The following is an 18141-nucleotide window of genomic DNA, read 5'->3' on the forward strand; positions in this document are numbered from 1 at the left end:
TGTTTTTCTGAGATGGATTTTCACTCTTGTTGTCCAGGCTGGAGTGCAATTGCGTGATCTTGGCTCACTGCAGCCTCCACCTCCTGGGTTCAAATGATTCTTCTGCCTCAGCTTCCTGAGTAGCTGGGATTACAGGCATGTGCCACCACGCCCACCTAATTTTTGTATGTTTAGTAGAGGTGGGGTTTCACCATGTTGGCCAGGCTGGTCTTGAACTCCTGACCTCGTGATCCACCTGCTGTGGCCTCCCAAAGTGCTGGGATTATAGGAATGGGCCACTGCACCCAGCATCAGCAGCTTTTTAACCTTTTTTTTTTTTTTTTTTTGGTAACATTCGATTACAAAAAATCAGAGAACTCAAATCAGCCCACTGGTTATGCATGAAGATGTTAACCTACACCTAGGGAAATTATATCCCTCTTTTAGTGAACATCTTCTCAGAGAATAAATGGAAGAATTAGCTTTCTGTGTAGAACATTAAAAAAAAGTAACACATGGTGTCACAATAATAATATATGGATTTTAGTTGTGTATATTGCATATACGTTGATATATAATTAAAAAGAAAAGACATGTCTTTTTATTCTTAAGTACCATTCTAGTATAATTGGTTTCTCTTCTCCAGATAAAAATGTCTTTGTAAAAAAAAGTTCTAAATATTAAATATTCTTTTTTTATATATACTTTAAGTTCTGGGGTACATGTGCAGAATGTGCAGGTTTGTTACATAGTTATACACGTGCCATAGTGGTTTGCTGCATCTATCACCACATCATCTACATTAGGTGTTTCTCCTAATGCTATCCCTCCCTTAGCCCCCCAACCCCTTTCCATCCCTGCCCTACCCCCCGTACTCCCCGACAGACCCCAATGTGTGATGTTCCCTTTCCTGTGTCCATGTGTTCTCACTGTTCAACACCTGCTTATGAGTGAGAATATGTGATGTTTGGATATTCAATTTTCTTGAAAAGGCCAACAAGTATTGCATAATTTTGAAATCATGCTGTTATAGAATCACAGAAGTAAAAGTTACTCTAGTGAGTATGCTTATTAAAATTTATTAAGATTAGAAAAATGTGCATAACTGAAGTTAATAGAAATGCTTTGCATTAAAGATAAGATGGGCTAAATTACTCTAACAAGTAGACCGAAATGTAATGTCCAACTACAAAGGTTTGTTTCATGTCAGCTCAAGTACCACAACAGAGAGTAGGAAACGGGAGACTGCTCCGTGCACTGGAGCTGTTGTGGCTTCCAAGGTCCTCTGGACATGACATCACAATCCTAGTAAACTGGAATGGACAGAGAGCAGACACAAACTCATGGGAGGTTTTATGGGTCAGGTTTGAAAGTGGCATACGTCACTCGCAATCTGTTGGCTTAGAGCTCAGTCACATGGGCTTGTAATTCTACCCTCCAATGGAGAATGGGAAATGTAGCCTAGCTGAGTATCCTAGCAGAAGGAGAGAATGGATTTTCATGATTATCTAGCAGTTTCTACTACATGAATCCTTGACTTTACTTAAAAATTGAGGTGACTTTAAATGATTATGCTATTAATATAGTCTAGTTTTTCTGATAAGCTTTCGTATCCACTCACTTGTTTGTAGGACAGGGTATTTTAAATATTCATTTAGTAACCTTAATTGGAGACTAAACTTGAGGACTAATGATTTTGGAATAACTAGTCCGATAGAACTGGCAGGAGACCTGAGAGCTTGAGAACCTGAAAGAGGTTACAATAGACTCTTACTCAAAAATGCACATTAAGATATACAGTACTCATACTGAAGGTTCTCAGATACTTAGTGCCCACCTAAGTATGGTGAAGCGCTATCAATTTAGAACATGAAGATAGATGGTTTATTTCGTTATCTGCAGTAATATGCTAATAATTGTTTGCTTGTAATAAATTTACACTGCTAAATTATCTTATACGTTATACTCATGAATAAAACCAAAGACCAGAAGGAGAGATTATCTTCTTGCTGACCCTAAGCAACCAAAGATAGTACAGCTAGTAGAATCATGGGCTTAGACAACACATTTGTCTTTCTTCTTCACTGAAATGCAAGATTTGTGCCTCAATATTATTTCATACTTTTGCCTAAAATATTTTAGATGAAGAGCAATGGGTAAATTTAATGGTCTAGTTAAGTTACTGAGAAGTTATCATCGTATCTCTTACCTTCTACTTAGTCCATAAATGCTGTTACACAAAACAACTTCTCATTTAGTAATTTCTACAGGTAATGCAGAGTACTCATAGCTTAAATTTTGCTTTATTTGATTATATGGTGCAGATTATTATTTAGCTTAAAAGGAGGATAATTTAAACTAAATTGAATCACTCTACTACTATTGCCTCAGAAGTATTTTAAATCTAAATTGCCTATATATTGGTATTCACTTCTTTTTCTCTGAATTCTTTCTAGTTACATATTTTAGTAGTGTTTTCCTCCATTTTACAACATATTTCTCTTTGTTTTATTTGAGAAACCCACTTTCCTTATATCTGAGTTTCTAGTTTGAGGTCTTTTAATTCTAATGGAGTCTCATGTATTTTCTATTACTTTTTATTGTTAATAAATTATTCGTTATTTGTCTCTAAGATGATTTTAAAAAATCAGGAAATTAGAAATAAGGATTACCATAACTTGTGTAAAGTGGTTTTTTTTTAAGCTAAAACTGAAAACTGCCATGTTATATTTTAAATATAAAATTTCACCTATAAGTTGATTATGCATATATTTCAAAAATGATAATAAAGCTTAAAAGTAGATAAATATATCCTCAATTCTCTGTTATGTATAATCTGTACATCTCAGTAAAGTCTGAGGGACCAACACAATGTATAAAATAGTATGAAGCTTGCACCAAATATTCAAAAACAAAGATTCTGCAACTATTACATATTTTGAAAAGACACTGAATCACATACCAAATATATTTCCAATTTTATTTTTTGTGACACAATGCACCACTTGGCAGGTATTTCTCAGTAGCACAAAGAATAGCCACCAAAACGCAATTCACATTTTATAACAGCTCCTTGATATCTATTGGAAAGCATCTTTATCTGAAACCCAATCATTGCGTATTCTTGCGAAAAATAGCAGAATGACCTCTTATAAAATAGTCTGACCTATTATATGTCATGTCATGCATAAATGAGAACATGTCTTAGAATACGTATGATAAGATTTGGTAGAGTAGAAATCTTGATACAGAAACTGCCCCTACTACATACATACACACACACACACACACACACACACACACACATCTGAGGCTTCCTTTTTTGGCCTAAGCCAAGAATCATTTAGAATAAATGTATCTGAAGTTAGTCAAACAAGAGGGCTGCCCATATATTTTTGTTTTTCCTTTTAAATATATTTTATTTCTTTTCATCTTATTACCAACTAAGGCTACTAAAATTTCCTATCCATGCTTTAATGCTAATACGTTGCCTATCACTTTTGGTATTTAACTTTCAGATAATTTTAGAATTAGATCATTTTAGAATACACATGACAAAGATTTTTAGGAGAATATAGAGCAGTTTACAGAGTCAAAACAGTAGAAAGCATATACACAGAGAAGTAGCAGAAGATAATAATATTAAATTAGAGCCAGATTGTAGGAGCTATGTACTTTGATATTTATTAGGTAGATGATAAAAAGCTATCAGAGTTTATTTTCAGTAGGGAATGTGATTTGAAATTTTAACGCCACTCTCAGTTAAATCACAAGACAGAATATTTTATTTATACATTTTTTCTGCTGAAACCCATGGTTTTCTAGGTTTTGATGAATTATATTTTTGAATTTAATTAGCAAGTCTACAATGCATCTATGTGTCAAAGACAAATGCTTCTAAAGTGTTTTTGCTAATTATTTTTCCATCTTCAATTGAGTAACAAAGACCTTTCTAATATACAATTCATTTTTTGTCATTTGCAAAGTGTATTCATTTAGTTTGGTTTGTTTTGCCTGATTAATTTTGACTGATAGCTGCTTTGTTTTCTATTCCAGGTTGTGGAGACTAATTTGGTTGCTTTTGACTGTCACTGGATCATTATAAATGAGGTAAATCTGATTAAACTTTATTGTTAACTCTGTGTCCTCTTTTCACATATATAGTTATAGCATTTCCAATGGCCTTGAATTTTTCAGAGGAAACAGAACATGAAGTAAATATTGAGCTTATTGAGTTAATGCTGTTTAACAAAAATAGAATGAACAGTTTTAAAAAAGGATAAAGGCATTTATATGAATCAAATAAGTGGAAAAAATCTTTCTCACTGAGTATCTCTTAGCTCTTTCTGTTGGCTCATACTGCCTGCTCAAGGAGATCATCTTTACAAAAAGTACAGTTCTACTTTGTAAGCAAAGTTAACTCCTCCCAGTGGAGTGCTTGTGTTCCATTTATATTTTAATGTTGTTTCTAGAACTGTTATGTCCACCCTCCTTACATGAGTATTAAAAAGTTCAGCATATGAATATGAATAAACAGAGAACAGATTTTTCCCTTTTCATAAGGAAGTACAACTGTTTTCAAATCTGTAGACTTGTCAAATTCTTGTGAAAGTCTTTTGATTTTGCAAAGATAATACATAGGATTAAAAATATATTACAACTTAAAAGCCCTGTAGAATAACATTGTTCCATTAGCACCTGCCAGTCAGAAATGGAAGAAACAATGAGCAGATCAGTAATGGACAAGTAATGTGATCATGTAGATTTTTCCTCAACAAGACTTAGCACTTGGTTTTACCTATTATTTATGAATAAAAATAAGGTACTATTTATCATACTAAATAGAGAATTCTAGAATAATAAGATTTTTTTTTAGGGACAAAATACTATTTTTGGATAGGAATCCTGGTTTTATAGTGAGCAAGACAGGTTCAATCCTGGCAAAAAACTTGGTAGCTGTCATACCATGGATATCAGCTTCCTGTGCCTCAGTTTATTCATTTGCACAAGTATAATGACAGTTATTTTGCAGGTTTATAATAAAAGTTAAATGAGGTATTATCAGGTGCTCTTAACATAGTGCTGGAAAATGACACACTCAAGAACGGAACTGCAATAATGATCATAACACTTTAAACTTCAGAGATCATTCTCTCATATGTTATTTTATGGAATACTAAACCATAATCTATGAAGTACTGAGGGAATGAGGTCCATAGAGAAAAAATGACTTTCCTTTGTTTACACAGCAAAGTAAAAATACTTTCCGGTTTCAAGTTGTTTCTCCTACACTAGACTTCATTGATGGAATGACCCTTTTTAGTTCAGAATAAAGACATTGAAAACATTTTACAAATCTGCCAAACTTTAGTTTTCTATGAATTTTAACTGTATTTCTCATGTAAAAATAAGATAGTTTTTTCTGATATTTCCTCAGGTAATACATATATGGAGATCTGCTTTTCAATAAAGTTTGATGCCTTCTAAGTTTCTAGTATGTCTTACTTTTTCATGTAGAATTACTAAACATTGAGATAGAGGGAAAGACAAAGCAAAGGAAATTTGACAAACCTCCATAACTTTTCAAATTAAATATTTTCATTTCAATTTTTCTTCAAGGAAACTAAATTTCAAGGAAATTAAACAATTTATCAAATATTACACAATTATTAGTGATGATAATGGGATTTAAAATAAGTCTTTTTCAGTGTGAAGCTTTGGTTGGTTTTGTTTTGTTTGCTTTTTGTTTTGTTTTTGGCTTTTATTTTAAGTTCAGGAGTATATGTGCAAGTTTGTATGTAGGTAAACTCGTGTCATGGAGGTTTATTGTACAGATTATTTTTTCACCCAGGCATTAAGCCTTAGTACTCATTTTTCCTGGTCCTTTCCATCTTCCTACTCTCTGCCCTTCAGTAGGGCATTTGTGTTGTTCCCCTCGTTGTGTCCATGTGTTTTCATCATTTAGCTCTCACTTGTAAGTGAGAAAATGAGGTATTTGGTGTTCCAAATAGTTCCTGTTCCTCCATTAGTTTGCTAGGGATGATGGCTTCCAGTTCCATTCATGTTTCTGCAAAGGACATGATATTATTCTTTTTTGTGATTGCACAGTATTCCATGATGTATGTATAGCACATTTTCTTTATCCAGTCTACTATTGATTGGTATTAATGTAGATTTCATGTCATTACTATTGTGAATTGTAATGCAATGAACCCATAGGCATGTATGTGTCTTTATGATAGAACAATTTATATTCATTTGGGCATATACCTAATAATGGGATTGTTGGGTGAAATGGTATTTCTGCTTTTAGGCCATTGAGGAAATCACCAAACTGTTTTCCACAATGGTTTACACTCCCATCAGCAATGTATAAGCATTCCTTTTCCTTCACAACCATGCCAGCATCTGTTATTTTTTGACTTTTTAATAATAGCCATTATGACTGGTGTGAGGTGATATAGCGGTTTTGATTTACATTTCTCTAATGATCAGTGATGTTGAGCCTTCTTTCTTATGATTATTGGTCACATGTATGTATTATTTTGAAAAGTGTTCATGTCCTTTGCCCACTTTTAAATGGGGTTGTTTGGTTTTGCTTTAACTTTGCTTAATTTTCTTATAGAATTTAAGGAATAGACCTTGTCAGATGCATAGTTTGCAAAAATGTTCTCCTATTCTGTAGGTTGTTCACTCTGATGAGTTTCTTTTGCTGTGCATAAGCTGTTTAGCTGAATTTGATTCCATTTGTCAAATTTTGCTTTTGTTGCAATTGCTTCTGTCATCTTTGTCATAAAATCTTTGCCCATTCCTATGTATTGCCTAGGTTGTCGGACAGGGTTTTTATAGTTGTGGGTTTGACATTTAAGATTTTAATCCATCTCGAGTTAATTTTTATATGTGGTATAAGAAAGGGATCCAGTTTCAATCTTCTGCATGTGGCTAGCCAGTTATCCCAGCACCATTTACTGAATAGTGCATCCTTTCCCCATTTGTTTTTTCTCAGCTTTGTCAAAAATCAGATGGTTATAGATATGCTGCCTTATATCTGGGCAATCTGTTCTGCTGCATTCATCTATGTGTCTTTTTTTGTACCACTATCATGCTGTTTTGTTTAGTGTAATCCCTGTATTATAGTTTGAAGTCGGGTAGCATAATGTCTCCAGCTTTGTTCTTTTCACTTAGGATTTTGTTGTTTGATAATTATTTTTATGGTTTACATCTTGGAAATTTCCTCTACTTTAGTTATAATCTGATGGGAGCTATTTATTCACTAGCTTTTTTTTTTGTTTTATTTTCTAGATTTTTTTTAAAAGATTCTTTTAATCTTTTGTTTTTATTTCACAACCTGAGTCAGACATGGGATAGATTATATAGATATCCTGATGAGAAACCAACTACAGCCATTTTACCTATTCATGTCAATCGAGCTGACTAGAAACATAAAGTGACTTCTTACCTCCTTAGAGACATGGATTAAGCTAGAGGAATTGATGCTTACAAATGGCCATTAGCCTCTATTGGTTGATAAGATTACCAAAGAAACCCCTTAATTATTTTTTTCATATCCAATTTAATGTCTACAAGCATACCCTGAACTTAAAAGTTTGAACTGAAGTAGAGCTTCCCAGAACAACATGGTCACTTACCCACTGTTTAAGGCTCAATTTGTACTTTGGAAGAAATGACCTCTTCATATTATATAGGTATAGCCTGAATAGCATGTATTTCATTGGTAATAAATAGTATGGAAAGAAGAATAAAAATTAATGTTTTATTGTATTTTTCATAAGCATTATGATTCATATTGTTAAACTTATATTTTATTTCATAAAATATTGGTAATGAAAATATTGTCATTAAATGGATATACCATAATTTGGGCCACTATTTCGCAAAATAAAACATCCATATAAACAAAGCAATCTAATAACTGGTAAATAACTCAATAAATGTTAGAAGCCTAGAAGATGATTAAGGAGACCTCAATTCTTTTCTCATCCTTCATAACTAGGTTTTTTACTGTAAATTGTCTAATAAAACTTCACCATAACCATCACTGAAACCTTTATCTGTTTCTTATCTGCAGCCCTACTTTCTTATCTCCCAGCAGAGGTATAATTTCTTTTTGGCAAGTCACATTACCTAACTTCTTAAAAATACAACGTTCACAGCCCATAACATTTACGTTACATTGGTTAATACTTTTGTCTGAACAAGGTTAAAACTCCGATAATGAGCAAATATTTTCTGTATTTTCACCTCTACAAAAAAAAAAAAAATTATTGGCCAGTATATCCAAAATCAACACTCTTACTTTCAAACTATTCCATTCACCCACCTTATTATTATCTCATTCATCCACCTTATTCTGAAATGTGCCTCAGAAAATGACTTTTACACTTTTCTTGCACACTTTTCATTTACATACTTGTTTATACAAATTTATAATGGATGAATTATAATTATCCCTAGTTTCTATAAAAGAAAAAAACGTGGATTTTTCAAAATTGCTAGAAAGCTAAGGAACCTAAATGTAATAATAAAAAATCCCTCAAAATATGCAAAAGCCCATTTTGGCTGAACATGGAGAACATGAATCGGTCTAGTTTTGTTTGTGTAGCTATTTTTTGTTGCTATTTTTAAAACGGATTGCAGACATTGATTTAATCTTATTGCATCAATAGTTTTTTAAGGAGGGAATATAAATCAAAGTTGGCATTGTGCATCATGATACAAATTGATGTAGAAACTTGAAAACAATATATTTTTTTCATTTGCATTAAGTGTGCTATAATAATGAGAGGCTGTGCTAACTCATATGATGTAATCAATCATATGTTAGTACTTGGTAATAGTATATATCTTCTCCATATAATCAGTGGATCCAGTACAGAACAGCCTTTCCATACAAGTATTGTCATCCCTTTAGGGCCCTGAAGCAGATGGCCTAACACTTTACTTAAGTTTTACAAAAGTTAGACATTCAGATAGGAAGATGTGCACTGTTTAGGGCTGCAAGAAGTTCAACGCTTCATGTACCCTTCCATTGCCTGATAATATTGAATATGACCTTTGTTGTCTTGATGTGATTCTACTAGCTTTTTGGTTTTTACTTAATTTGAATAGTTTAAGACATAATTCTCTGTTAATCACACCCGAGTATTACCTTTAAGAAGAAAGTTGTTGGTTTGGGTTTGGTTTTTTTTTTNTTTTTTTGTTTGTTTGTTTTTTATTAGAGTTTCATTCTTGTTGCCCAGGCTGGAGTGCAATGGTGTGATCTCGGCTTACTGCAACCTCTTCCTTCTAGATTCAAGCGATTCTCATGCCTCAGTCTCCTGAGTAGCTAGGATTACAGGCATGTGCCACCACTCCTGGCTAATTTTTGTATTTTTAGTAGAAACAGGGTTTCACCATGTTGGACAGGCTGGTCTCAAACTCCTGACCTCAGGTGATCTGTCTGCTTCAGCCTACCAAAGTGCTGGGATTGCAGGCATGAGCCACCATGCCCAGCAGGTTTGGGAGGTTTTGTTGTTTTGAGATTTTAAAAACCTTTATGTGTAATGGATGTTTTTTATTTTTTCTAGTTTAATGATGAATTGAACGGCTCAATTCTAAGCTTTCAAGTAGAAAGTTACCATTCTGCTTCTCTTCCTGTTGATATATAGCCTTTAGTTGGTTTTATTCCATTTTTCAACATTTGCATAATTGAGTCATATTAATGTTAAATTTTATGGAAGCATCAAAGGGTCATCTTTGCTAGAATATGAAAAATATAAACAAATAAGAAAAAAATACACCACATAGTAGATGGCTTAATCTCAATACTAAAATCTGTCTTATTTAGAATTGTTTAACATTTTAAAGAATTCTGGTATCTAGAATTAAAATTTCAGTTATCAGTCTTTAGAAGATGATAAAATCTTACCTTTCATTTATTAATTAGATTTTATATTATCAACATTTATTGAATACCTACTATGAGCCAGAATATTTGTTAGATACTAAGAGGCATAAGAATGGGGAAAAGGAAACTATTCCTCTGAAGTAGATTTTTTAGTCTAAATTAGCATCTAACCTAACGGATTTTGAGAGTCTTTTCTTCCCCACAATCTTATTAATTTAAATCTAAAGCTGATATACTACAAAAATTCAGGAATGATTCACTTCTCCTAACAGATTTCTTCTGGGAAATGGCTGTTTCTAGATAGGGTTGTATCCCCAGAAGATATTTTAGCATTCTTTTTTCTTCCTTGGATCTTTCACAGTTCAGCATTCAATCTATATTCAATTATTAAAGCAAAGTGAATAAGAATATTTTGCTGGACATATTGATTTTGATTCTTAGTAGTTTTTAAGTATCCTTTACTCCTAAATAAGTAAAATAGAAAAGTTAACTCACTAAAAAATATTTAATCATTTTTATTGATTCTACTTTTATAAATTAATTCTACTTTTATAAATATACTCAATAAAATAAAGAATATAAGAAGGAAATAATTTTATAATCTGGGTTCTTTAAATTACTTAAAGCTCAGGAACACTATGTATCTTTTAAAAGATTAAGCTATTTTGTGGTGCTGGGGGCTGAGGAGAATGAGTGCTTTTTTGGTAAACTAGTTCTTCACATGATTATTTTTAAAAATCTGGCAGTTTAAACATTTAAAAAAAATCAGAGCATTAGAATAATGTGGATCCTAGTAGATTGTATAACAGGTTCATATTTTAATACACAAGTTTATTTCTGGATTTTTTTCCATTTAAATGGATCGCTTTATAGATTATACGATCACTTGTCTTTCAGTGTTTATATAACATTGCATCTGCCACTCTTGAAATGCCCCTTCCTAAATGCACAAGTAAAGTTCTGTAAATATGAAATAGCTGCCTAATCAAGTTTTCATATCACTGTTAAACTGTTTTTGAGATCAGATGTCAAGACTAAAATTGCAAGGGAATTTTTTGAGACAGACTGTCTGTTAATTACATTCAGAATGGCAGATTCTTTCTTCCCAGAAAATTACTTTCTCTTTCCTTCCTCAAATAATAATAGGCAAAATATAGTCAATTCAAATTGGCATTTCTTCAAATATATTTCAGTTGTTTAGGTGCCCAAGAACTTCATCTTGGGAAACCTGTAAAAGGTAATCAGCCCTTTTCCTTTTCTGTGGGTTTGAAAAATGTCCTCTTAAAGCCTTCGGCTCATGATAGATGACTTCATCATTCCCTACAGAATCATCAGGAAATTAAATGCTGAAATAATGTATCTTTATAGTTTTAATTTCTACCTTTCATAAATATTAATCTAAATAATTCCTGTTAGGAAATATGGGCTTGTACAACTTCTTCAGAGACTGTTTCTTTTTATGACATTTATAAATTCATCCCATAAACAGAGTATTGTGAATGAAGAGCTTCAAGTCTTCCTGAATCTTTGTTTATAAACTGAGAATAAAGAGTATATGATTCAGAGTATCATCTTTTAGCAGAAAATGAGATAATAAAGTAATTAGTATTTTGCTTAACATATAGTAGATATTTATTAAATGTAAATTTTTATCCGGTATGCTGATTTGTAATTCATTATGAGTGGGATAGATAGAGATGGTGCTGTTTGATAAAAATGTTGATAAATCTTAATATTGCTAAAGCAAAGATGACCATATATGTAAGAAAACTTAGTTAATATTATGAGAAAAGTGGTTCAGTTTTTCACTGCCTTTCAAATGAAAGTTCCTGTCTGTATCATTTGGAATTAAAAAAAATTGAAAGACATTGAATAGCAATATTCATATTAATTAACTTTAAAATATGTCTGGTTAAAAAGCCAGAGCTTCAAATGGAGCTGACAGGACACCATTTAATCCTACTTTGTGAGTAGGTTACATAGAATTTAAAAGTGACCTGATTTTTGCCAGACAAAGTTTCTGGTGGCCAGTGAAATGACACAGACTAAAGGGAAAAGACAGCATTTTAAACTGAGAAAAACCATTTTTATGGCACCTTAAGGATTGATTAAATGCCCAGAAATCCAGGATATTACACTAGATCTAGCTGATGGCAGACATTATTTTATTTTCAGAAAAATCTATACTTCATAAAGATCATAAATAAAAGATGATTTTTTAAATCTAACATATGCTACAAGAAATAATAATGTGTAATTAATCTGGTAAGGATAAAAAGAAAATTTATACCTGTGAATTATCTTTTTTCTCTATCATTTTTCTGTAATAACTTCTTAGATCAAACATCTCACTGCAGCTCAAAACTTATTTTGTGTCCAATCTTTTATTTCTGTTGCCATAAGAATTGATTGAAACCAATAGTATGTTAATTACAAAGACTTCCTTGGTTTAAAATGTTCCAAATGAATGCTATTAAGCACAAACTTCTCTAGTAAAGACTACCTTAAAACTAAAATTTGTTTTGATCATTTTTTTCTAATTCCATTTAGAACAGATAAAATTTGTTTAGATAAAATTCATTTAGATAAAGAGCGCTGGGTTTCTCCCTCATCCCATCCTGATTCAGACTGTATTAAACAACAGAATTTTTCATCTATTCCTTACCAAGAAAAACGCACAAGTTAATATCAATAACCCTAATAAATTATTAGAAAAACTCCATATATATCCTCTTGCTCTGCTTGCCTCAATTAAAAGCCAAATTTTTCATTGCTAATTATATGTGTGTGTGGGTATGTCTGTGCATGCATGCATGCTTATGTGCATATGTATAACTCTTACATGGCAACTACCTTCCTAGATACTCAAAATAATAGGTATTTGAAAATCACTAATTAATAATGAACTATAATAGCAACTTACTTTGTGACCTTTTTAAACGTTTTGACCACACCTATGTTTCTAAAATGTTCAACATTATAAATTACAAACTTATTATTAATAACCATATCTAAATCAATTGCTCCATTTAGAATTGTTTAGGCACTAATGTATATAATTTAAAGCAAATACAAATGAATTGATCATTTTAACAAAAATGTTGCTTTCATTTAGATGTGCACTAAATATTAAGCTTTATGAGTTGTATTGGACTCAGAATATATTATGGTAAAAGGATCCCTAACATTTACAGATAACTCATAATAGGTTTGCGTTTTGTTACAGTATTAAAGTATCTCTAATTCTTCCACCTCTTATCTTATAGGAAATAAACGATGTGGATGTACAGGAACTTGTAAGAAGGTCAATTGGAAGGTTAACAATTATTCGGCAGACATTTCCAGTTCCCCAGAATATAAGTCAGCGGTGTTTCCGTGGCAACCATCGAATATCTTCAACATTGTGTGATCCAAAGGATCCATTTGCTCAAAATATGGAGGTATATTATAGATGCCAGGGTATTTCTTCCAGGGTGCTTTGTTGGGAAATTTTAAGGAGAGCTTTATGAGTTGCATTGGATTCGGAATTATGCATGTTATTTCTGAACAATTCTCCTCCTCCAGCAATTTCCTAATTCTGATGGGAAGAAAGTGCTAAGAATTTGCATTTTGGCTCCTTTTGATCTCACTATAGAAAAATTTCCACTTGTTTAATAAAAATATAATAAGTAGAGGTTATTTTCTTCTAAACAAGTAGATACATAATATTTCTCATGGGTGAATTTGTAATTGTTACTGCTGATTCCAAACTCTAAATTATTAAGCTAATAAATGTGCTTGACTTTGCTGGCATAAGAAGGACATAGATATTTATTCTTTCTAAAAAGATTAGTCTCCAGTTTGAATAACTGAAACAACAAGAAAAAAAGTTAGAAATCACAAAAGTGCTGTAGCATTGTATGGTCATATCCAACTCAGAGGATATAGCTGAAACTTTCAACATCCAGAATACAACAAAGAATTTGAAAGATAAAAATAAAATCTATGAACAGCAAAACAGAGACCACCAAGTCCCTGTAGCTTACTCATAAGAATGCCCTTCAAATACTTACTTGAAGCCTATTTCTTTTTCTTAAGAAAAAGCCTATCTGATTTTTTTTCACCTTGCACTAGAGATCTCAATATGTCAATTTGAAGTGGGTGTTACACAAAACAAGCACACTGGACAACAGCAGGGAGCCTTAAGGAGCCCTCTCAAGGCAAGAGACAGGGGAAAAAATCAATTAGATAAACTAACTCATATATCCTGTCAGTATAGGACTCTTCCTGCAAAAACAAATCTGTGCCATAAAACAACTCCTAAAGGTATCACTCCATTGTAATCCTAGCATATAAGTTAATATTTAAACAATAACCCTGAGATATCAGCAAATATTAAAGTCATGGCCAATTTTAGAAGTCAGCAAAACCTAATGTATTTTAGAAACCTGTTCTTTAAAATATTTACTATAGGGAACATTTTTGTACTTCGATATTTTCAGTTTTAATAGTTTGGAAATATAACCTTAGGAAAACTAGTTCCTCTCTAATACTACTAGATAAATAAGATGATCTCTATCATTAGTCACCCTTGAATTAAAAAAAAATGATTTACCATTTATCCAACCATTTCTTCTAATTATTATCATGGTAGTGAGTGGACTGGCTCCAGGATCATTGCCCGGCTACTTTCTGTTCCCTACTAGATTTTAAGGTCCTTTAAAACAGGTCCTTTCCATGGCCAGGTGCAGTAGCTACACCTGTAATCTCTGCAATCTTGGAGGCTAGGGTGGAGAATCGCTTGAACCCAGAAGTTTGAGACCAGTCTTGGCAGCATGACAAAACCACATCTCTGCAATAATAATAATAATAAATATAAAAATGTAGCCGGGTATGGTGGTACATGCCTGTAGTCCCAGCTACTCAGCAGACTGAGGTGGGAGAAGAATCACCTGAGCCCTAGAGGTCGAGGCTGCAGTGAGCCAAGATTGTGCTACTGTAGTCCCACCTGGGTGTCAAAGTGAATCCCTGTCTCAACATAAATAGTTCCCTTCAAGAACGCAGCATCATAAGTACCTATAACATGCTTCTCTACCATTTCCTCCATCATACATACCACAGTGCTTTGGATCTGTGTGAATATACACTTTTGAATGTAATAAAGGAGAAAGCAAAAGTCAAAGTAAGTCCTCTGAAGCCTTAACAACGTCTCTTTAAATTTCAGTTCCACCCTTATGTATATGTATATTAGTTCATTCTCACACTATAAAGTACAGGAAAGAGGCTTAATTGACTCACAGTTCCTCAGGGCTGGGAAGTCTCAGGAAACTTACATTTACGGTGAAAGGAGAAGCAAACACATCTTTCCTCACATGGCAGCAGGAAAGAGAAGGGCTGAACAAAAGTGGGGAAAGCCCTTATAAAACCTTCAGATCGCATAAGAATCACTACTATCATGAGAATAGCATGCAGATAATCACCCCCATGATTCAATTACCTCCCACTAGGTCCCTCTTATGATATGTGGGAATTATTGGAACTACAATTCAAGATGAGATTTTGATGGGTACACAGCCAAACCGTGTCAATATGCTTGTAATGGCCCATGTTTGCATTTTAACTGGTCATAAATATAATTGATATGAAAATGATAGAATTCTAAATAGAAAAAATAAATGAAATAATTTTGATTTAGAAAATTATAAAATATTAAAAGTTGTTTTTGTCAAAAGACGTATCAGGAAATGAAGTACAAACTTAAGAAAAATTATTGACTGTGTCATTTAGGGAAAGCAGAAATTATTTTACAGCATGTTTACCTATCAATATAATCTTTCTATTTCAGCTGATGAGGACTTCCATATCTGGGAACACATATTTTATTTATGTCTATATTCCTAATCTTACCCGAAACAATAAAGCTGTATGGGAAGCACCACCTTCCTTCTGACCCATACCTTCTTCTTGGTCCTGTCAAACCCACAGATAGAAGAAAACTACCTTTGCTTTGAGGATTTGTTATATATTAACACCCCTCTTATGTGTGATAAAATTTAATCTCTGGACTGTTACCTATTTTAATATACATAGAGAAGTAAAATTTAGAAAAAACAGCAAATAAATTTTATAAGTTTTTTAATTAGTGCCCAAAAGACTAAAACCCAGGATTAGCTGAAGTTGCAAAATAAATACTAAAGAACAACTTTTAGCTAGAAAACAATGTTTTTAGCAATATATGTAAGAAGCAGGAAATGATCCATTTACTGCTTGGTGGAATTAATGTTAGTTTGGCTGCTAATGGAGAAAAAACAGAAACATTCTAATACTTCTGCTTCTGTTTTCTCCATCTAAGAAAAATTGTCTTCAAATTGAAAAGGTTAGAGTAAAATTCATTTTAAAAAATAGTAATCCACTGGTTTAGAAGGAGCAGGGAGATAGCAAGAGTAGGCCCACTGCTTTGAATTAAGCTTGCCAAATATTGCCCAGAGTAGCCAATCAGTCAGCATGGGTGATCAAAATATGATAGCTCAGAAATACTGGAGAAACACTTAGGAAGAGGACCAAGGTACAGGAGATCGGTGTATTGTCCCAATTTTTGAAAGAAAGGAAAAAAGCTTCTCACAGAGTTTGGCATATTAAATGTTACTGTTTGGATAAACTGTAGAATAAATGGTTTAAATAAATGGTTTGGAGTACTTCAGATAAGATGATAGGGGTTCGTTAAAAACAGGCACTGCCAAATTAAGCCCTTATTTATAGTTTTTTTTTAGATTGGGAGAATGTCATAAAGCTATGTGTTGCATGTTGATTTTTTTGTGGTGTTTGACAAATTTTTGCATGACATCCTTAGGAAAGATATTGATAAGTCCTGATAGAATGATGACAAACATTTTCACCAAAGGGCTGCTAAAGGCAGAAGATAGTGAATGCTCTGGCCTCAGACAGAAGGAGAAATAAAGCTCAAAAATATATAAATCTCATTATTATCTTTAAAAGTTATAACATTTCTGTTTCTATACCATTAAAAGTAATACTTCAAATTATTTTACAACTAAACTATTTAGTTGTATTTTTCCAAATCTTCAAACAAAATTGATATCTAAATGAAACAATTAAATCTTAAACAGTATTGATATGACCAGAATATGCCTTAGATGTATTCTGTAGCTTTGAGTACTTCCTGATATCTACAACCTACCACCAGGAGTTCTTTTGTCCCGAGTTTGAGAATTGCAGTACCAGAGGAACATTCAAACTGCACTGATAAGTATTCTATTCCTGAAATGCAAGGAGCTCTCTATGGTCATTCACAAGATTCTATTTTAGGCCTAGTACTTTTTAAAATGTCTATCACTACATGAATGAAAATGAATAAAACATGCCCATCAAATTTGTAAATGGCATAAAGCTAGAAGAGAAAGCTTATGTTGTATTAATCATGTTCCAAATTGTTAGTGTCGACTGAATAATAAGCCTAAATTTGAAATAGTACAGATAAAATATAAGTTCAAATTCAATTACATGAAGCCTAGATGGAAGAATCGTGGTTTGACAGCTGTTCAAAACCTTTAAGTTGAAGGTAAATTCCGTATGTGTATCATTCAAATCATATTTGCTGTAACCATTTTAATATAATCATGGTCTCTATGTCAGAAGAATTTTGCTAAGATAAAGAAATCTAATGTCTTACAGTATTCTCTCCTAGTCAGATCACATCTGTAATAATGTGTCAATCCTGGATTCTAAATTTTTAATAAAAACTTTGAAACACAAGAGAAAGACAGAGAAAGAGAACTAAGATGATCAGCCTAGAAACTATGCCAGATGATGAAAACTAAAAGAAAAATATTTCAAACCAAGCCGTAGATGGTGTTAAATATTGAAAGCTCGTAATGTAGAGGAGGTGGGCGTTGGAGGTTTGGTGATGTCAAAGAACAAGTGTAGTGCCAGTAAGTAAGGTAGGAAGAAATGAATGGCCATATGTGAAATACTGAGGTCTATGATTTTAGAGGTGGTATATGTTTCTGCCAGTAAATGGTCATTTGTGTTGGTTGAGGCCTAAGTAGAAGTGAAGATTATCAGTATAGAAATTGCAGTGACCTTTTTAAATGATGAGAGATAGTTTGGTATTATTGTGAAAGAGGAGTCAGAGACCTCACAAATAAAAAATGACCAAAAGATCAGTTAATAATGACAGACAAAAGTGATAAGATGTAGTATAGGAAAAAGCGTGAAGCTCAAAGAATGGAAACTTGCCTGTAAAATAAGTGGCAGAT

The 18141-nt window shown here is 32.7% G+C and overlaps 1 protein-coding gene across 2 annotated transcripts in view; it reads left to right on the forward strand.

The window, feature by feature from the left end:
• GRID2 (glutamate ionotropic receptor delta type subunit 2) overlaps positions 1-18141 on the forward strand; it is a 731875-nt gene that overhangs the window by 145046 nt on the left and 568688 nt on the right. For both annotated transcript variants that reach the window (XM_037743424.1, XM_017542400.2), the window contains exons 4-5: positions 4036-4089; positions 13153-13326. In XM_037743424.1, the coding sequence (XP_037599352.1) occupies positions 4036-4089; positions 13153-13326 (228 nt within the window). The remainder of the gene's footprint in view (positions 1-4035; positions 4090-13152; positions 13327-18141) is intronic.

The sequence above is a fragment of the Cebus imitator genome, unplaced genomic scaffold, assembly GCF_001604975.1.
Source record: "Cebus imitator isolate Cc_AM_T3 unplaced genomic scaffold, Cebus_imitator-1.0 Scaffold144, whole genome shotgun sequence".
NCBI classification, from domain to species: Eukaryota; Metazoa; Chordata; class Mammalia; order Primates; family Cebidae; genus Cebus; species Cebus imitator.